The sequence below is a fragment of the Agrilus planipennis genome, unplaced genomic scaffold (assembly GCF_000699045.2).
Source record: "Agrilus planipennis isolate EAB-ADULT unplaced genomic scaffold, Apla_2.0 scaffold75, whole genome shotgun sequence".
NCBI lineage: Eukaryota > Metazoa > Arthropoda > Insecta > Coleoptera > Buprestidae > Agrilus > Agrilus planipennis.
This window is the reverse complement of record NW_020439028.1, coordinates 1055774-1078462: the sequence shown is the minus strand read 5'-3', so window position 1 is coordinate 1078462 and position 22689 is coordinate 1055774. Positions and strand designations below refer to the sequence as shown.

General features: G+C 40.5%; 3 protein-coding genes across 3 annotated transcripts in view; 2 read left to right on the top strand and 1 right to left on the bottom strand.

Moving 5' to 3' along the window:
- The first annotated feature begins 9589 nt into the window (after positions 1 to 9589).
- LOC108735998 (uncharacterized protein K02A2.6-like) lies at positions 9590 to 10222 on the top strand. Its single transcript, XM_018468245.1, has one exon. The coding sequence runs from the start codon at positions 9590 to 9592 to the stop codon at positions 10220 to 10222; it is 633 nt and encodes a 210-aa protein (XP_018323747.1).
- A 284-nt stretch (positions 10223 to 10506) lies between these two features.
- LOC108735997 (uncharacterized protein K02A2.6-like) lies at positions 10507 to 10833 on the top strand. The gene has a single exon (XM_018468244.1). The coding sequence runs from the start codon at positions 10507 to 10509 to the stop codon at positions 10831 to 10833; it is 327 nt and encodes a 108-aa protein (XP_018323746.1).
- A 4057-nt stretch (positions 10834 to 14890) lies between these two features.
- LOC108736027 (synaptic vesicle glycoprotein 2B) overlaps positions 14891 to 22689 on the bottom strand; it is a 32294-nt gene continuing 24495 nt past the window's right edge. The window contains exons 10-11 of the mRNA XM_018468293.1: positions 15042 to 15169; positions 14891 to 14964 (exon numbers count right to left, since the gene is read on the bottom strand). Coding sequence (XP_018323795.1) covers positions 14909 to 14964; positions 15042 to 15169 — 184 coding nt within the window. The 3' untranslated portion in view covers positions 14891 to 14908. The remainder of the gene's footprint in view (positions 14965 to 15041; positions 15170 to 22689) is intronic.

The window sequence follows — 22689 nt, the reverse complement described above, 5'->3', positions numbered from 1 at the left end:
AAAAAAATTGTGAAAATTGTGAAAAATTGTGAAAATTGTGAAAAATTGTGATGTGGATTGCCGTTTCAACCCTACAGAATTGGGATTTGTGAGCTGCAAAGAACAACAGAATCAGAGGACGAACGGGTCCAAACAGCAAACATCACCACAAAACAGCAATTAAACGACGACCTCAATCACCAAGTGAGCAACGAAATCACCTCATCGAGAGTCATCGAGTCACGAAAAACAAAGTAAGTCTAAGAATGATGATTTACTCTTTCATGTAGGACGAAACATTTTTGTAAAAGCATTTTAGAGTTTATGTGTACTCGATTAGTTATAAGTTATAGGTAATAGTTCTGTAAGATAGTTAGGTTAATGTCAATTAATGAATGTATCAACCGGAAGTGACGATTTAGAGGATTTGAACGCGACTTTTGGTTCATTGAACTTGTCAGGAGAGGGATTTTTAGGTTTCCGACGAAGCGAAATTTTCCCAAATTTCATTATGCAGAACGATAATGTTCAGCGGGCTCAGGCGCCGCGACTTAACACAGAACAACTTATTTCCGCCGCAAAAAATTACGGCGATATCTTACCTAAATATGATGGTAATCCTAACACCCTCGAGACATTTATTTCACGTGTTGATCAGTTTTTTAATAGATATGGAAACACAGATGACGAGACTCTCAACGACTATGTATTTTGTTTGATATGTTCAAAATTGTTAGGTGAAGCGAACGACTTAGTTTTATGTAGACCCGACATACAGAACTGGCCATCGTTAAGGGATGTGCTCAGGAATAAATTCGAAGATCACATCGATAGGAAAATTTTGGCACATAGATTTAAAAATCTCAAAATTAAACCAAATGAAAATTTAGCCAACTTCATTGAGCGCATTAAAACGGCTCAAACACAGTTAGACATTAAAATTTTCAGGGAAAATGATTTAACGGTCGATCAGAAGGTTGTACATAAACAAATTAATGAACAAACTGCTTTGGAAATTTTATATCCGAACAGTCCACCGATGTTGCAAACCATTTTGGACGTCAGGAACTTTTCTACTCTGACACAGGCTATTGGTACGGTACTAACATTTATTACTAAACACCCAATAGAGAAAAATTTCCCACAAACTAAACCTTTCCAACAGCCAACTCGTAACCCTTCAACCCAGGGTGCCTCAAATTAATAGACTTCTACCTAATTCATTTAATAATAATGTGAGTCAGTTACGTCAAAATCAAATTAACGCGCGTCCCAATTACCCGAATCAACCACAATGGAGAATACCTAATCAAGCAAATTTTTCTTTTGCCCGAAATTCACCGCGTAATAATTTAAATGGGGAATCCCAAAATCAGCCTCTCAATCTAAACAGAATTACCGATAATAGCAATAACCCGAATAGGACTAATGACGTGAGCAGACGTACTCAAGGGCCGAATTACCAGTCCTCGAATTTTAGACGTTGGCAACAGCCTAATCTTAACTATACCGAAATTGATCATGGAAATTCAATCATTACGGATCATTACGGATCATGGACCACTTCAGTATTTATTTAATTTTAAGGACCCCAATTCAAAATTGGTAAGGTGGCGGATAAAGTTGGAGGAATTCGATTACACGATAACTTATAAAAAGGGGAAAGCTAATACTAATGCTGACTTCTTATCGCAACTGGAGACCTACCCGGTGGAAACACAGAAGGACTTGCTTTCTATGTTTAACCATCCTGGAGATATAGACGAACGAAGTTATATTGACCCGAGCGACTTGGACGAATTTTTACCTGAGGAAAATTTGAAACCAGAGCAGCACTTGATGGCGGAACCTACCGAAAAACTTGTACGAGAGAAAACTCGGATACTGTCGGACATTAGGATCAAACCTCCAGAACGCGAACACTTTGAGGATCGGAACTTGCTCGATTCGACAAGGACTCTAGAAGATAATTCTAGTGTCACAAGACATTCTCAATCGGAGAATGTAAGAGCGACATTGCCAATTACAGACAAACCACTTAATCTCCACAAGATGCAATTTGTTATAACTCTTTTCAGTAGTCCGAAATTAAGTAAAATAAAACTTTTTGACAAGACTAGATATTTACTACACATAACTCGAAATAATGGTGAGAACGAATTGATTAATATATTACGCGAATACGCGGACCCAAAAGTTATTAATTGCATTTATACGAAAGATAGGTACTTATACGAAAACATTGCTCAAATGATACATAACGCTTTTGACGATTCTATTAAATTTTTGTACACTAACAAATTATTAAAAGATGTCACTGACCTTCAGGAATAAAAGTAAATTTTGAAACAATTGCATATCCCAGGTCACCGCCGAGCGCAAAAGTTGTCTGCGCAAATAGGTAGGGAATATTGTTGGCCTAATATAATTAAGGACGCACAGGAATTTGTTGATGAATGCTCTGTTTGCTAAGAGGCAAAATATGAAAGAATCCCACTAAATTAAAACTAAAATTAACCCCCACACCTAGAGAACCTTTCGATACTCTTTATGTGGATATATTTTCTTTGGGAAACCAGAAATTTTTGACAGTGATAGATAGCGTTTCTAAATTTTTTATGTATCATCCCCTAGCATCCATGAATATCCCGGACATTGTGGAGGCGTACGTTAACCTATTCGCACATTATAAAATGCCCATAATTCTTATCTCGGATAATTTTCAAAGATTTAATGCGAATGCATCAAATTAATCACCACGTAATAACACCCTTACATCCGGACAGTAACGGTCCAATTGAGCGTGCGCATGGTACTATTTTGGAAATAGTCAAAACGATCACAGCCTCTAAGAATAAAGTTCTATCGAACAACCTTTTTGAAAACGCAGTAATAATTTACAATCGTAGTATACATTCACAGACGAAATTTAAACCTTTAGAAATCATATTTGGTGACATTGAGACACATGACTTACTGGAGACCTTCGAAATTAATTATTACCATCAGTTTACTAGTGAAACTTTTGATAGAATTAACACACTGTATGACATAATTAATCAGAGAGAACAGGAAAACAAACAGAAATATATTAACAGAACGAAAAGCGAACAGAACCCCCACACATACCTTCGAACGCACCGATATATGTTAGGCAACAAATACGAAATAAAAAACTGCAGATGAGTCACTTACTAACCGCTGTAATAGTAACCCTTAAAGTAGTAATTGTGAGTCTTCAACGGATTGACATAAAGAGCATGGAACCCTGGTATCTTACCTTTGAAGTTAGGACCGGCCCGAGTTCAAATAACACACCACAATTTAATTCATAATTACCCATTATAACCATTAGACGGGTATGTACGTAAAATAGAAAATAATGCGGGAATTATCAAAGCAGTAATCGAGACGATAGGAATCTACCAGAAATTACGTTTGTTGAAAGGGAGATAAGACGTCCAAGAGAACAACTTTCAATTATACATCCCGGAATAGTGGAAACAACCACGAAACGGCCTAAGCGCGGACTGATAAATGCGGTTGGCTCAGTTTTCAAATTCATTTCTGGTACCCTTGACGCGGATGACGGTGAGAGATATGATCAAGCAATACAGGAATTAAAATCTAATTAGGAAAATTTAATAACACATTTTAATAAACAAATTTCGATCGATCAGCATGTTATTAGGTAATGAAATTCAGGAAGAGATGAAAAATATTTCGGATAATTTCAAAATGGTTGAGACCGCGATTAGCAGCTTGATGTACTAAGAGAAGGTGATACATTCAATAATTGTGATTAAAATGTTAATTTTTGAAGTAAATACTGTGTTAGAAAGAATTCAGATCGCTATGGGTTTCGCTAGCATGGGTGTGTTGCACCTCAGTATTATTATCGAACAACAAATAATTGGAATGAAACAAATTTTAAGTAAACATCATAAAGACTTATCATTTTATTTAAATAATCATGTACTTTTTATTCAGTCGATTGAAGTAGAGTTCTACATTAATAACGATTACGTTGTATTTTTATTGCATGTGCCTATTTTGGATGAATTAGTTTATAACCTTTATCACTTGTATTGTACCTACTAAATTTAACACGACTATAATATCACCGACGTCATATGTAGCATTAATTGAGGAAAACATATATTATCTTAAGGAGAAATGTGAACTGATAGAACAACAATATTTTTGTAAAAGTGATGTAATTCAAAAGAATTTTCAGCAGGACAAATGTATAAAAGATTTACTACAAGTAAGACATAATCCGGAATGTAAACAAATTCCCATAAATATAACAGAACCATTAATTGAAACAATTAATGACGGAAGGTATTTGGCTATAGTACCGATAAGGACGCTATTTCATGAAAAATGTAATACCGAGGAGGTACATAATCTCCAAGGGACATTTTTAATAAACGTACCCTATTCATGCTCCTTCACGACTAAGGATTTTACATATACTAACTTACGAGAAAATATTATTGAGGAACCGGTATTTTTACCACCGTTACCATACGAGGTATTAGACGCTAACCCTATACAATTAAATTTAAAATCTATTAATTTAGACCAACTATCAAAATTGACTCTCGATATGAATGACCCGGTAGCGTACATGAAGGAACCATGGCATGACATTAACAACATACTCTATATCGTCATATTGAGTATTATAGCGATCTTTATAATATTGTATTGTGTGAGGGAAAAGCTTTTTGGGATTTTTCGCAAGAAGAGAGCTCCGAATGGTGACAATACTGGCGAATTGGAAGAAATGGCGGGCCAAGAGGCTTTTCCTATTCCTAGAAGACGTGTTTAATTTTTAGTAATAGTTATGTTACGTTTATTATTACTTATTATATTATATATTGATAATTAATATTGTTTTGGTCGATGTGCAATTGGTGCGAAACTAATCTCTTTTATAATTATTATTATTACTATTTTATTCTATTATAATTAATAGCAATTTTCTGGCTTTACCATAAAATTCCTTCTTAACGGGGGAGGAGTTATCCAAGCTAACACATATGTTCCCATAACAAAATCACGCCACGCATCGCAAGATATCACGCCACGCAAGGAATGGCGTGTTTCGCACTTATTGCAGCATCAGCTAGTTTAATTTATAAATACAGGTGCATCTTCACCTTTACTTTGACTTTTACTTTTAATATTTTTTATGTCTGATTAACTGCCGCCCATAGGGTATTGCTAATAAGTAATTGTCCAAAAGTGTTTCTTAGGAATAAAGTTTGTTTGAAAGTTCTGAGAAGATATCACGCCACGCAAGGAATGGCGTGTTTCGCACTTATTGCAGCATCAGCTAGTTTAATTTATAAATACAGGTGCATCTTCACCTTTACTTTGACTTTTACTTTTAATATTTTTTATGTCTGATTAACTGCCGCCCATAGGGTATTGCTAATAAGTAATTGTCCAAAAGTGTTTCTTAGGAATAAAGTTTGTTTGAAAGTTCTGAGAAGAAACCAAAACTATGGGTACATATTTCCATATTGTCGAAGATAAATAAAGCAATAAAATCTGAGAATTAAAATAAATATAAACTAGAAAATGTCTTTGTAACACCAAACACTTCTAGAAAATATAAACCGAAGATGGGGATGGGAAGCACTATACTTCAGTTAGTGCAGACTCAATAAAAACCAAACTTATTGCATGACATTTCAGTTATTATGAATTCTGAGCAAAAGTCGATGGCTATGTGTGGCTCAAATGGCCTGTGTTGTGTATTGATCTTAAGGTTGCAAGTTGGCAACAGAGCCATCTGGCTGAGAATCAACATTGTACCTCTCAAATTATAAATAAACAATTGTGTTCAGATCAAACATTTGTGTTATTCAATACCAGTGTTAACCCACAAATATAAAAGTGGTGTCAGGAGTGGGATTATCACACTGAAAACTGTTTATTATCGGGTGCCAGTGTTCGAAGTGGAACAAAGACTCTCTGGGCATCGTGCACCCATCATAACCTCAAGTGATTTTTCTTCCCCGCCGGTTTCAAGTGTCTGTTACCAGGATCACCTGCGCGTCACTGCTTCGGTAAGTCTTGGTGTTGTCATAAATTCCAAGTCACAATGTCCGATCCACCACAAGTTTCACCGGAACTTTTGGAATCTATGGCCACCATGTTGTCTCAGGCACATCGAGCTTCGTTACCAGGCGCGGCCGCCGCTGCAGGTCCCGAACTTGCCAACGCAGCCAACAATGGACATCTTCGTGCACCCCGTTTCAACATGGCTGAATACCGCCCGACAGAGGGCACCACCGTTCAGGACTACTTCACACGTTTCTCTTGGGCTGGAACTGAGTGAAATACCGGCCGAGCAGCACGCCAACTATGCCCGTGTTTACATGGGCAGAGATCTGAATGATGCGTTAAAGTTTTTGATTAGCCCTCGCCTACCTCAGGACCTGACGTACGCCGAAATCCAGCAAACCCTCATAAAACATTTTGATCACGCAAAAAACAAGTTCGCAGAGAGTATCAAATTTCGTAAACTCACTCAAAATCCGGGCGAATCAGTCGCAGACTTTGCCCTCAGGCTTAAACAAGGTGCAATATATTGTGAATTTGACGCTTTTTTTGGACAGAATGTTCATCGAACAACTGTTGTTCGGACTCGAATCGCAAGTGACATGTGATGAGGTCATCGCAAAAAAAACCAGCATCTTTTGCGGAAGCGTTTGAAATCGCAAATTCTCTCGAAGCGACTCGTTTGACATCGGACACAGTGAAAAACAAGTTGGAACCAGCAAACAAGTTGGGATTTGCACCCCCAAAGTTGAAGTACACGAAACGTCCAAATCAAGGCAGACACCATACACAACCCCAAGGAGTACACAAACCAACCGGATCGCCTTATCAACCGCGTCAAAGCCAGGATAAGCAGTGGGCCTGTCAAGGCTGCGGAGGTCAACATGCTCGTTCTCAATGCCCGTACCGTGACGCCACCTGTTACGCCTGTAATAAGAAAGGTCACCTTGCTTCCGTTTGCAGATCTGGGAACATCAGACAAGTCAGAGAAAACTCAGACTCTGAAGAAGATTTTCCAGCCAAAGAAGTCGACCAGATGCGACGTCTCAACAAAATGGACGTTGTCAACTCTGTCAAATTTCCTGGGAAGGTGGTGCTTGATGTCCTTATCAACGGACGTAACGTCAAAATGGAAATTGACACCGGCGCGCCATGCGCAATCATGAGCAAACAAACGCTTGACAGTGCCAAAATCAAATACAAATTGTTGGAAACCAACCAACAATTTGCGAGCTTTTCTGGTCATCGAATTTCCTACCTCGGTCGCGTATCTGTCAACGCTCAAATCGGATCCTTAGTTCGAAAGCTCGACCTTTATCTGGCGGATGGCATAGTCGACTCGCTTTTGGGCTGCGAGTGGATCGTCGCATTTGCAAACGAGATTAATTTCTCAACCTTTTTTGGAAATGCAGCATCAGTCCACGCTGTCAATTCGGTTTCTCCAAGGCCATCGTTGCAGCAACAGGCTCAATTGAACAGCATCCTGACACAGTTTGAAAGCTCGTTCGACGATAAACCTGGAAAACTCATAGGGCCTCCTGTCAAACTGCACTTTAAACCCGGATACAAACCCGTCTCTTCCAGAGCTCGAGATATTCCTTACGCTTTGAGTGATGCATATGCACGCGAAATTGACGCCAAGCTGAATTCGGGCGTGTACAAACGGGTCGAATACTCGGAGTGGGCTTCGACGACACATGTGGTGGCAAAAAAGAACGGGAAATTACGTATCACGGGAAACTATAAACCTACACTAAATCCTCAGCTGATCGTAGACGAACATCCAATCCCACGAGTGGAGTGCATCTTTAACAAGATGCGAGGCGCAAAGTGGTTCTGTCATCTTGACATCACGCATGCCTATACGCATCTCACAATCGACGACGAATGTGCTCACGCGATGACTCTCATCACGCCTACTCATGGCCTAATCCGACCGACACGCGCGGCCTACGGAGCAGCAAACATCCATGCAGTGTGGCAACGTCGAATGGAAGAAGTGCTGCGTGATCTGCCCTGCGTCGTCAATTTTTTCGATGATACCATCGTCTTCGCAGACTCGTTCGAAAACTTGCTCCGGGCCCTGTGTGCCGTGCTGGAAAGGATGCGTCATCATGGGCTGAAACTCAACAGAGCCAAATGTAAATTTGCAGAAACTACACTCCACTGCCTGGGTCACAAACTTGATGCACAGGGAATCCACAAATCCGACTGCCACATCGAAGCTATCCGCGATGCACCAAAGCCTTCAACACCGGAGGAACTGCAACTTTTTCTGGGAAAGGCTACGTATTACAGCGCATTCATCCCGGATTTGTCAACGCGAGATCGGCCTTTGCGTGACATTCTTCGTAGCGAAGCATACGTTGACATCAAAGAAACTTTGGTATCACCCCAGGTTCTCATGCAATACGACCCCTCGCTACCGCTATTGCTGGCGACTGATGCCAGCAAAACCGGGTTGGGAGCTGTGCTGTCGCACCGCCTGAGCAACAATCAGGAACGACCAGTCGCCTATGCAAGCCGAACGATGAGCGCCACAGAGCAACGATACCCTCAAATTAATAAGGAGGCGCTCGCGATTGTGTGGGCTGTGAACAAGTTTTTCGTCTAACTCTACGCACGTCATTTCGTTCTCATCACGGACCACAAACCGCTAACACAAATCCTGCATCCAGAAAAATCACTGCAGGTGCTGTGCATTAGTCGGATGGCAAACTACGCAGATTACTTCGCTCATTTTGACTCGAGGTGGTTTTCAAAGACTCGAAGGCAAACGCCAACGCAGACTACTGTTCCAGGGTGCCGTTACCAACCACGGTCAACCAAGTTTGTCTTCAGTCATTGGTAGAGGGGGAAGGAGCAGGAACGGACGAGTGGTCAACCACTTTGTACTCCACCAAATCAAACAATTACCAATTCGAGCAGAAGCCATCGCCAGGGCAACTAGGGAAAATGAGCACCTTGGCAACATTCTGAAGCTTTTGGAATCAGGTCAAGACCTCCTTCGTCACGGCTTCAAGTCACCTGAAGCCAACTACACCGCGACCGCTAATTGTTTGTTGTTTGAACACAGAGTTGTGATTCCACCTTCACTCAGAAACGCCATTCTTCAGGATTTGCACGCCGCTCACATCGGAATCGTCAAAATGAAAGGGCTGGCCCGCTTGTTTGTTTTTTGGCCTGGCATCAATGCTGCAATTGAGCATGTCGCCAAATCTTGCACTGAATGTGCAAAGCATGCACACGCCCCCGTCCAATGCCGAGAGCACCACTGGGAGTACCCTACAGCTCCATGGCAGAGAATCCACATTGATTACGCCGGGCCAGTTGCTGGAAACATGTTGCTCATTATCGTGGACGCCTATAGCAAGTGGTTGGAAGTCAAAGTAACCAAGTCCACGACATCAGCTGCTACGAGCCGAATCCTCGACAACCTTTTTGCAACGTTTGGGGTACCAGTCATCCTGGTTTTGGACAATGGGACAATGCTCCTCAATTTACATCCGCAGAGTTCAAAAACTTTTTGATGATGAAGTACTATAAGCTCACAGCTCCTTACCATCCCTCGACAAACGGTCAAGCTGAAAGATGCGTACAGACGGTCAAGGACGCCCTGCGCGCGATGTCAACAACCGAGAGCACTCTTCAAAGCAACATCAACGAGTTCCTGCGACAATATCGGAAAGCTCCTCACGCTACCACCGGTGCATCCCCTGCTCAGCTTTTCATTGGGCGTGATCTGCGCACAAGACTCAACCTTGTTCTCCCAGATGATTTACACACCAAGATTTCTGAGAAACAGAAGGCCAGTTTTGATGCAACCTACCGTAAATTTCATCAGGGAGACTTGGTATATTTTCTCTCAGAAAATCCGCGCATGGGCAAATGGATTGTTGGAGAAGTCGTGTCCTGCTTGGGAGATTTGCACTACGAAATTGAATTTCACGGCAAACGGTTCAAGAGGCACATTCATCAGATTCGCAGTCATGAGCATTCATCAGATCAGGGAAAACAATGGGAGCAGCAGAACCTGATCGTGTCGTTGGCGACAGAATCAATTGCGGTGCACCACGCAGGACACGTTTCTAAGGCCAAGCCCAAGCTCAGCCAGAGCAGCCACAAACACCAAGACGAACTCCAGCACTTCCGGCTACACCTGTAGCATCTCCGGTTCCTGCGATCCTTGCACCTATAATGCCGTCCACCCCAAGGATTCCACGCAGATCTCAACGAGAGCGCCGTGCTCCACTTCGGTTCTCTCCGGAGTGACGTAAAGTGTAGAAAAGAAGAGATAAGATGGGAAGGTGTTTTTCTTTGCTCAAAATTTAAATTAGAACGTTTTTTTTATTTTTNGCCCCCGTCCAATTCCGAGAGCACCACTGGGAGTACCCTACAGCTCCATGGCAGAGAATCCACATTGATTACGCCGGGCCAGTTGCTGGAAACATGTTGCTCATTATCGTGGACGCCTATAGCAAGTGGTTGGAAGTCAGAGTAACCAAGTCCACGACATCAGCTGCTACGAGCCGAATCCTCGACAACCTTTTTGCAACGTTTGGGGCACCAGTCATCCTGGTTTCGGACAATGCTCCTCAATTTACATCCGCAGAGTTCAAAAACTTTTTGATGATGTCTGGCGTGAAGTACCATAAGCTCACAGCTCCTTACCATCCCTCGACAAACGGCCAAGCTGAAAGATGCGTACAGACGGTCAAGGACGCCCTGCGCGCGATGTCAACAACCGAGAGCACTCTTCAAAGCAACATCAACTAGTTCCTGCGACAATATCGGAAAGCTCCTCACGCTACCACCGGTGCATCCTCTGCTCAGCTTTTCATTGGGCGTGATCTGCGCGCAAGACTCAACCTTGTTCTCCCAGATGATTTACACACCAAGATTTCTGAGAAACAGAAGGCCAGTTTTGATGCAACCTACCGTAAATTTCATCAGGGGGACTTGGTGTATTTTCTTTCAGAAAATCCGCGCATGGACAAATGGATTGTTGGAGAAGTCGTGTCCTGCTTGGGAGATTTGCACTACGAAATTGAATTTCACGGCAAACGGTTCAAAAGGCACATTGATCAGATTCGCAGTCATGAGCATTCACCAGATCGGGAAAACACAATGGGAGCAGCAGAACCTGATCGTGTCGTTGGCGACGGAATCAATTGCGGTGCACCACGCAGGACACGTTTCTACGGCCAAGCCCAAGCTCAGTCAGAGCAGCCACAAACATCAAGACGAACTCCAGCACATCCGACTACACCTGTAGCATCTCCGGTTCCTGCGATCCCTGCACCCGCAATGCCGTCCACCCCAAGGATTCCACGCAGATCTCAACGAGAGCGCCGTGCTCCACTTCGGTTCTCTCCGGAGTGACGTAAAGTGTAGAAAAGAAGAGACAAGATGGGAAGGTGTTTTTCTTTGCTCAAAATTTAAAATAGAACGTTCTTTTTATTTTTTATTTATTTCATTTCATTTTATTTTTTTCTTTTAATAATCCAAGTTTTAATAGTTAATTAAAGAAGGGAGGAAATGTTGTGTATTGATCTTAAGGTTTCAAGTTGGCAACAGAGCCATCTCGCTGAGTGAATCGGGAATAGTCAGTCTCTGTCCGATCTAACTCGAGTCAACATTGTCAACAGTGTACCTCTCAAATAATAAATAAACAATTGTGTTCAGATCAAACATTTGTGTTATTCAATACCAGTGTTAACCCACAAATACAAAAGTGGTGTCAGAAGTGGGATTATCACACTGNGTTACAAGTTGGCAACAGAGCCATCTGGCTGAGTGAATCGGGAATAGTCAGTCTTTGTCCGATCTAACTCGAGTCAACATTGTCAACATTGTACCTCTCAAATAATAAATAAACAATTGTGTTCAGATCAAACATTCGTGTTATTTAATAACAGTGTTAACCCACAAATACAAAAAGGGTCAGCTGAGGGGCTTCCCTTTTTTGGAGAGACAGATGACAGTGGCTTCTTTCCAGACCAAAGGGAAGTGGTGGAGCGGCATGATAGCGTTTGTGATGTTGCACAGTGCGGTTATGTGCTTTGGTGGCAGGACTGTAAGGACTCCGTTAGTAATTCCGTCAACGCCAGGGGCTTTTCTCTTTTACAGAGATCGGATGATGAGGAAGATTTGGCATGGGGAATTGTGTTCGAAGTCGGAATTCAGGGGAACGAAGTTCTGGGAGACAGCTTTGGTATGCTTGTTAAAGTCGGCAAGGTCCACTGGACTAGGTAGTGGGGAACACTACAGACATAAAAAGTCTGCGAAGATTGCAGCTTTTTCTTCGTTTGAAGAATAGGTGGAGTTGTTCTGCTTTAGTGGCGGAAGATGGGATTCTGTTGCGAAGAGAATGGATCACTTCCTCGAGGAAGTGTTCGAGTTCAGTCAATTTACCTCTAATGCGCATTCAAAGTAATGCTCTGGTCTTATCTCTTAGGGAGGCGGCTACGTTTCGCGTAAAAGGTCCTGTGTCCCAAAACTACCTGGTTGAATCGGGTGTACTCCAAGGTTCACATCTAGACCCCGTTCTTTTCAACATCTTCATTAACGATATTGGTTTAGATTTATTGTTTGACTACTTGCTGTATGATAACGATTTAAAAGTGTATAGAGTAATTTCCGAACCATTTGATGTGCAGAAGTTACAAGATGACATCGACTATCTTGAGCAATGGTGACAACAACATGTTCAAGCTAAATGTTAATAAAAGTGTCGTATTGCAATTTTCGCGTCTGCATAATAAATATTCAGTAAACTATTGTCTCGGAAGTCAACTATTCTGGGTAGAAACTGTGTTTAAGGACCTTGGTGTCTTTATTGATGATAAACTGGACTTTATTACGCATACAATACATTACCGTAAGAGCCTACAAGGTGCTTGGCTGCATATTTCGACGGGAAAAGATTTTAGTAACCCCCAAACACTGGTAAAACTATTATAGCACCAGTGAAACCAATTTTTGAATACTATACCGTCGTCTTATCTCCGCACTACGAAGTTCATATCAATGGGCTCGAGAGAGTGCAATATAAGGTTTGTAAATTTCTGGTTTACTTCATATTATCTGAATGTTCCTTCAGTCAAATTAATGAAATATACGTGCGATATGATCTCAGCAAACTGGCTCTTCGGAAAACACAGACTTATCTTTGTTCTTTTATAGAATTATAAATCTTTTTATTGATTCACAGGAATTGTTAGAACTTTTTCCGCTGTGTGTTCCTCGACAGGGTTTTAGATAAAATCGCGTCCTAACTAAATCTCGTACCTCGAAATCTTATGTTCTGTATGCCCCTGTTAATAGAATATCTGATTCAGTAAATAGTTATTGCAACTCCGTAAAATACCTTGGTTAATATGTTAATTTCGTTAGTAATGTGAAAAGGCTTCTTAATAACACCAGAATTTTGATTTGAGAAATTATAAGAAATTTCTTTTTTTATTATATTGTAGGAGCACATTGTATCCTACACACTGTCATACCTGCATTAAACTTACATATGTATATATAGGAATATATACGGTCAGAATTATTATGCAAACTCAATCTGCGGATCCCCAGTACGAAGAATGTATAGTTACATCGAGCTTATATTCCAAAGCCAGGTTAGGTTATATTAGGTTAGGTCACTTCAAAACCTATTTGCTGTCCTGAAGGAATATTCACTGGTCACTGGGTAGTCAAAGAGTCCGAAATATCGGTAAACTGCGGTAAGAAAAATTTGGGCAAGCTACCGGAAATAGAAGAAAGGTGTTAAATTTACCAGATGAAAACTGATTTATCTACTACCTTGAAGAAGAGTAATCTGGAAAAAACACCTACTTCTTGCTGAGCTGCAGAATAATACAAAGTATGTTGGATTTCCTGTTCGGGTATAACACTCGAGTAGACACTTTTGTATGCACTGGCAATCCACGATGAGAACCCACCCAGTCGAAAACCGTGAATTGATAATTTCGTGTGACGTGCAAGTACTGACATGATCCTTTGAATGAAGGACAGAATATGATCCGAGAAGAAAAATCATTAAGGAGAGGGGTGACGATCGGCAATCTTCTTAAAAAAAAACGCCAAATGTACTGTTCGTTTCAAGAAGTTGGAGAAATGCCCCTTTCCTTTATTAGGATGCGCCGTAACATATTTCCAAATTCAATCATATTTGTCTGCGGAGCTCATTTCTACACCGATCATCGAGCGAGAACTAGACAAAAGTGTACAGTACCATTTGCAAAATTATTTAAACTGCCTCGTTAAAATTTAAGAATATGCTTCATTTAAAAGCATATTTAATCAAAAATAATAACAAGTGAATTAACTTAACGCATTACACACCTATAAAACTTTTGCTTTGTTTTCTATTATTAATTTATATACATTTTTGTTTTAAGAAATTGCTAAACATTTTCGTCTAGTACTGTACAGTTCTAGCCGATCTTCTAAGACCGCCCATCGATAGCTCTGCTCATTCAAGCTTGTTCCAAGTATTTCTGTCTTGCTCACGCCTAGTGTGTATTCTTTCTATCTTCGCGCAGATTTCTTCAAGGTCACATTTCTAATAAATTGAAATGGACTGTAATAAATTATTAGGGAATGACATATACGCGAGAGGCAAAACTAACTGACTGATGCCTGTTGATACTCTCGAAAAGTTAGCCGTAACTGTGTTCATCGAAGGATTAAGAGATGGATGACGTTATTCATCATGAAAAGCTAAAATATCTATTTACTAATACTTTATTGTCCATTTGTTGGCATACATTCATAAGTTAAACTTTATTCTAAATCACTTTCATGCCAACCAACATTTTTGCTAGGATTCTTAGTGGAATTATTCCAGGGACTTCATGTCTGTCTTGGGAAGAAATACGACCAACACTGCACTAGCTAGAAGAAAATATTGGTAATTACTTACATCACAGTTAATTTGGCTTACATATCCACATAATAGAGAAATTACAAACCAAAAATTGCTGCGCTTATGAAGAGGAATGGTGGAAGACATCCCTCGTTTAGAAGATAAGGAAATATTATATTTCCAAACATTGCTCCTATTCTCCCAGATGAAGATATCAGTGCCACTGTCATTGTTCTAAAACATTCATTAAACTTGATGTAATAAAAAGGAAAGCATCTATCCATCTAACAATTTTTTTTGTAAAGCTACAACATTAATTTGTAATAAATCATAAAAAAATAGAAGTCACTATATACATAATAAAAATATTGCTGTCAAGAAGAATTTATTAATCTTATCTCAAATAAATAACATAGAATTGAATGTTGAATGGCAGCAAAATAGCTCTGCAGCTACGCAGTCTCTTTGGAGATGAAATGTAGTTTTTCAACTCGTTAACAGTGATGTAGCTTTGCGGCTAAGTGGTCTCACTGGGGAGAAGAGGTATAACTGATTTCTCTCGTTCTTTTGTATAATTCATGTAGATGTCGCATGGTACAACCTTGATGACTGGAGATTAGGAAGAAAGAACGAGGAAATGTAAATATTACATAAAATTCTAATTATTACTTGACATTTGTAGGTAATGGTCGCAGCTGTCAATCAAGTCTACGTGGAGAAAATCGGGCTGAATTATCAATTACATTTATGAAAATCCTAGCTACCAATAAACTCCACGTGGACTATTTTCGAAGATCGTCGTGGACATAACTAATCTATTTATGATCTGTCCACGGAGCAGAGGATGATCTGGTATTAGTACCTGTCCAAGATGGTTTTCAAATATTAAAGAAATTGGAATGGTTATCTGTCATTGTTTCTTAACACATATCGATTGTCGATTCACGAAACTTCTGGGCGGACACCAATAAAATTACTGTTTAGTCGAGGTCTATAAATACCGTGTGACTTAAGAGTTTGGCCCATCTCCGTGACATGGACGGTCACGATAGGTATCTCAGCCCGACGTGCTATTGACACAAGCGACTCCATCAGGGTGTATCCCAACTCTATGGAGAACTTTCGTCGCCTATCTTCTCTCCTTGATGAGTCAAACGTCGAATTCTCAACAAACCAGCTCCGCCAAGACAGGGACCTTCAGATCATTCTTCGTGGAGTTTGTGAGTCCATCTCCACGGATGACAAAACAGTCCGAATGATCTCATAAAGGTTTCGCTATCCGTGGTGTCCACCGTATGTCCAACAGTGGCAATGTTTGGCCACTAGTATCCGTTCGCTTTGACAGGTCTGACCAAAAGTCCAAGTCAATTTTCGAACTTGGCAAAATCTGCGGGCTCAACGTCAAAGTTGTGTCTGAAAGAGTCAATAAAGACGCCCGCCAATTCTGTCGTTGTCTGAAATTCTTTCACACGACCAGCCTGGGTCTGTTCCTTCTGCAGCCGTAATCATGTCTCAGCCGAATGGAAGGCAAAGGACAAAAAAGACCCCATTCCTTCCTGCGCTAACTGCAAAGGAAGTCACCGCGCCACCCATCGCGGTTGTCCCAAGGTTCCGCGCAGAACCAACGCCCCGAAAAAGACCACCACTCCGGCTGCTCCAAAGAGTGCCCAACAAATCGGCCGTGAAAGCACCCCTACCCACAAACCTAACTCAACCCCAAGCACCGCCACAACATCAGGTGCATCAAGATAAAATTCAGATTATCGTCCAAACAATGGCGTTCTCCAACCACCCACCAATGTCTAATACAGTTCACTCAAATAGTCTTCGGTTAGTTACCTGGAATACCCATGGCACTAGAGGAAAATTGACTGAACGGACGCTTCCTTGAAGAAAAGTCAATCGGTGTTACCTGCATCACCGACACTTTCTTATCTCACCAAATCAATCTTTATGCCTTAAACTTCACAGTCTACAGAAGGGATCGTGATCCAGCGGCAGCGGCGTAGTCATTCTCGTTAGGAATTCTATTAAACACAAGCCTATCTCTTTGACCACCGACTTTCAAACCTCCTCGTTGTAGGCGATCGTAATGTCTAACACGCCTCTTGGGACTCCGACATAATAATAAAAAATGCATTTCCCTTCTTGCCAATTCTCTTGACTTGTCACAATCACCTTCCAGATATCCTCGACATCTTCGTCACAAGGAACGTTAATCTCTCCGCCGACCTTACTGTTCTTAACGAACTCAGTTCAGGCCCTCTTGCTCTCCTAATTAAATTCGGCCGTCCAACATACAACCCCCAAAGCTAACATCCTCATTAGACTGGCTACATCTGCGCTACATCCTTGAGACATCTTTTAAGTGTACTCAAATTCACACAATAGCGGAACTCGTGAAGCTGTAAATCTTTCAAACGAGATTACCAGCGCCGTCGAGTTCTCCACGATCTCTCGTTCCTCCTCCTCCCCAGTCAAAACTCGCCGCAAACAACCCATTCTTCGACGATTATATCGCTCAGGCAGAAACACACCCCTGAAGCGCTGGGAATATGATCCGTTCTCTTCGAAACAGAGATCTCTATCTCTCTTCACTAAAACAGAACGACGCCACCTACTCTTCAGACGAAGAAAAAGCTGCAATCTTCACAGACTTTCTATGCCTCCAGTGCTCCTCAAACACATTCACCCCCCATGAAATCTTTATTACCATCCGTTCCCTGAAAACGAGAAAAGCTCCTGGCGCTGACGGAATTCCCAACGGAGTCCTTAAAGTTCTGCCGCCACAGCACATAACCGCACTGTGCAATATCACAAACGTCATTATACGGCTCCACCATTTCCCTTTGGTATGAAAAGAAACCACTGCCATATGTCTCCCCAAAAAAACAGGAAGCCCCTCAGTTCTCAAGCTACAGGCCCATCAGCCTAGTCAGTTCGTTGATTAAAATACAGTGTAAACTCTTTATAACGAAACTCAATTTTACGACAAACTCCTTAAAACGCCGAAATTGCTTGGTTTACATTGTTTTTATACAATATTACACTCTATATAGCGCCACGCTCACTCTATTTAACGACAACAATGTGGCATTATAAATCATTGAGCAGTACTTTCTAAGTTGCCGAAATGGAAAAGAACTGCAGCTGTGTACGTTGATGAAGAAGACGATCCTGTCCCTCCACCTAGCATCAAACAAACACTTGATGTAGCCAAACTATTAAAAAAATACTTTTTATATAATCAAATTGATCCAGCAATATCTCAAGATATGAGTAAGATACGTAACAAAATACAATGAATATATTGGAGCAGCAAAAAACTGTTATGGACAGGCAGTACTAGGTATACACTTTTACCTACCTAGCTTTCTCCAACCTTCTTAGAATCAAGCAAATCGTCTAAAAAAAAGTACAAATCTTTTGTTAACCGGATATTTATGGCTACGTCCTCGAATTTGACTCGAGGACAGCTTTTTAGTAAATTCTTTGAATTCACCCCAAGCCAGCCGAGGGTATATAAACCTCTGGAAAAGAGAAAGCAAGGGAGAACATCTAAGCACTCATCTAAAATCGTTTCTAAATCGTTACTGTCTCGTTCCACAATTGTAGTTAAAGTTCATTAGTAAATAAATAGTGTATTGTTAATTTTAATAAAGTATAATTAAGGACTTATCATTGCCGAAAGTTTGATTTTGACTTTCAAGTCTTAACCATTTCGCACGAACCCTAATTTAAAGTTCCCGCGTATAAATATATATTTATCGGGGACACAACATTTTTGGTGGCAGCGGTGGGATTCCAGCGAATCAACGTTTGTAAAGGATAATCTTGTGGCTATCCCTGTGATACTGTGTTCAACGATCCTGAAGGATATTCCTGTGTACANGAATAGTAAAATAATATCTTTTCTCTTCATTTAACGACCACTCTTTATAACGCCGAAAAATGTTCAGTCGCTTAAGTGTCGTTATATAGAGTTTACACTGTAGTTGAATCCATCCTTCTCGATCGGTTCTTAGACCACGTGGAGCAAAACAGCCTTCTCCCCAATCATCAATACGGTTTTCGCAGGCATCACGGCACCGGCCACCAACCTTTTCGCTTATTCGAATACATTTCCGATAACCTTACAAGCGACGTCACACCTCCATGCTTGTTTCTGACGTCCAACAAGCGTTCGACCGAGCCTGGTACGAAGGCCTTACCTCCAAACATTTCCAAATTGAGGTTATCAGGTCCTTCCTCACAGACAGAAGCCTCCGGGTGTTCGGGTCCGCGTTGGCTCTGTTCCTTACTCCAGAAAACCCGTCACAGGCGGTGTCCTACAAGACTCCAAATTGTCTCCCACTCTTTTTAAACTGTTTTGGGCGGACATGCCCTCCAACACCTCGATGCTCTTTACTCTGACGACATTGCCCTCATAAACTCCGCCCATATTCTCCAAAGCACAGGGAGAATTAATAAATTTCTGTCGCATTAAAACACTATTTTTTTTCGGTCACCAAGGCTCATCAATTCCAGATCATATATTCTGTGCCGACAGAGTCGCCTTTTTTCAGGTAACTGCGAATTAGGAACACCAGTCACTAGCGACCACGTACCCCTGTCCGCAACACTAAACATCCGATCACATAGATATACGCGACTATAAGAAAATTAAAAAAACTTAGCGAACACATTACCAATGCTAACCTAACTTTTAAACAACATATAACTCTAAAATTAACCGACAAATTATTCAACTTGAACTATGGCTCAGAAAGTGGCCCATAATATAACCCAAATAAAACACAACTAATATTATTTACACACACCCTAATCTCACCACCAAAACATCTCTTTCAACGGACGACTACAACGTCAGTTTATTAAATAGTCGACTAACACTACAGAAAACAATTAGATACCTAGGAATCACTGTAACACACACAATGAACCCACACACACTTGATAGAGTACGTAATCGCGTAAACTTAATCTCACTAATAAACGGTCGCATAACACAGACACACTTCTTCACACTTACAAAACTTTCGTAAGGCCTCTCATAGATTTTCGAGTAATATCGCTAACTACAGTCACACCGGGACACACACATACTATTCTCACAGCGGAAAGACGCATCCTACTGAAAATCGGGAGATTAGATAGATTTTTTCTTATAACACCCTGTACAACACACACACACACACATGGGACGGATCATCATTAAGGAGAAGACAGTGATACATACGAGTTTGAAGGGGCCCGTCCATTTTAATAAAGACGCCGAAGGTAATAAATTATTCAGGACGCCGCATAACAAGAAGGACTTTCGATTGACAACAAAAATAGGCCTCTGGATGATTACCAGCGTTATTTGGTAAATGGACAGCTAATCAGTATATATAGGGTGTCCCAGTTATTCGGAAACATAAAATGTTATCAATTTTTGAAACAAAATAAAAAAGTCAACCGAGCGGCATGGCCTAGAGGTCTAGACCATTGCTTAGCATTCGGGAGGATGCCGGTTCGATTCCGGGTCCGTCTGCATTGGTCCAAGTTTTTCTGTGGTTTCCTTGGATCACCTAGACAAATGCTGAGGCAGTAATATTCCACAGATAATCTTTCATTCTCTTCTGTCTTCATTTCGTCCGTCTCACCTTTCTCACCCGAACCACCACCCACCCATTCCCACGATTCCTGAAAGCAGGCTGAAAAGCGCCTTCCGCCCTACCTTCCGGCATAGTCCGGAGGGACTGCCCGCCCACCAGCATTACTGGCTGGTGGGAATGAAACTTTTTTTAGAAAAATTCACCTTCAGTAGGTCGGAATCAGCTGCTTTTTGGGGTAATGTTATTGTTTACGTTTGGTATTAAGTTACGGATCAGCCAAAGAAAATGCACTCGCGTCCATTAGGTGACTGAACATGTTAGAAAAACTACGTACTTATCACAATCGAAAATACCATGATCGTAAACTGAAGTGGACCTAATGTGACCAATGACGTCGAGTATCATGTTATTTTAAATAGAAAAGAAATTATACTAGACTACGGAATAGTTAGAAGCGGTGCACAAACAACCCTGGCCACCCAACGTTTGGTAAAGGTTTTGTAACATAACGTACTAGTGTACGAAAACAGATGTATGTGTTATGGTTGTAAAAGTTGAGACAAGATGCAGACCTACTTTGACCAATCACATGTGTTAAACTGCTCATTCTGACGTTAGTTTTGCCTGGCAGGGCTCATTAACCCCACGTGGAGTAATACAAGGATGTGTCCAGAAGGACCAAGTTGGTTATTTTGTTTTCATTAAACGTAAAATGCCAAATATTGATATAACCTCGTATAAATACACTGCTGGAAGTGACTGGAATAAATACACTTAATGTCGTTTGTAACAGGTTGTTGTGGAATTTACTTGTTTGTTACTGTTAGTTTATTTATTTAGTGATCATTTCATAAAAGACTTTTACAATAAGGACAATTAGTAATGTAATTATTAGTGCATTCTGGTACAGTTCTTATTCAACCGTCAGTTGGTGGTGAGTTACAGTACCAACGCCTATCGTATAATTCGAAATATTCCCGGTATCGCGGTACCGCGCACAATTTGAACATTTTTTATAAAAGATATGCTTTTCTTTTTCACTTTTAGCTTTTTTTTTACAAGGTGGAAGTGCATTGGGCTTCTACCCAATAGGTATGTACTTGTTACATCCACACTAGATCAGCTGAGCGACGTAAGTCGCCTAGATCCAGGCCCGTAATGAAACAAATTGTACGTTCAAATTTACAAAGACGANTCAGTTTGTGGTGAGTTACATTACCAACGCCTATCGTATAATTCGAAATATTCCCGGTATCTGGGCCAAAATTCGCAGCAACTAGGTACGTCGCTGTCAGTGTTGCATTGAAGCGAATGGTGGACAATTTAAATATTTTTTTATAAAAAGTACGCATTTCTTTTTCACTTTTACCTTTTTTTTACAAAGTGGAAGTGCATTCGGCTTCTTCTCGGTAGGTACTTGTTACATCCACACTAGATCAGCTGAGCGACGTTAGTCGCTTAGATCCAGGCCCGTAATGAAACAAATTGTACGTTCAAATTTACAAAGACAATTTGTGAGCTCAATTGTCACTGGATTGAAAAATTGTATAACACTTTTTTGTTGTATTTTGTGTCAGGAAGCCATGTTTTTTTTTTTATTATTATAAATGGGACAATCTTTATAAATAGCATGAATTATAAAGCGAATACAGTGATAAACAAAGTAATAAATAAATAAGCATTTATAAGACGATTGTGTGGTTGTTGTGCAAATTAATGACATTGTGCAAATAAATAATGTGTTATTTAAATACCCGGTTAAATAAAAATAGTACCTACTACAAAAATCGTTTCAGTATCTATCACTCACCATTATAGACCAATCAAATGAGGGAGATGACTGAAGAGTACCTTATAATGGAGAAAATGATTGAAACACGGGTCATTTTATCAAACAATTCGTGAAGAACACGAATATGTAAATGAAAATTACTTGCTTGGTATGCAAATCCGATTATCTCCTGAAATATGAAAAATATGGAGAAAGTTTCAATAAAAGGTTTTCACAATGTCATTTTGCAAAAAAAAGTATTGATGACTTTTTCATATCTCTCATAGAACAAAAGTTGTGTGCGTCCAATGGCAAATTTGCGGAGATTTTAAAAAAATTCAAAATAATTATTAAAAATTTAAAATTGATAATTTAATCGATTC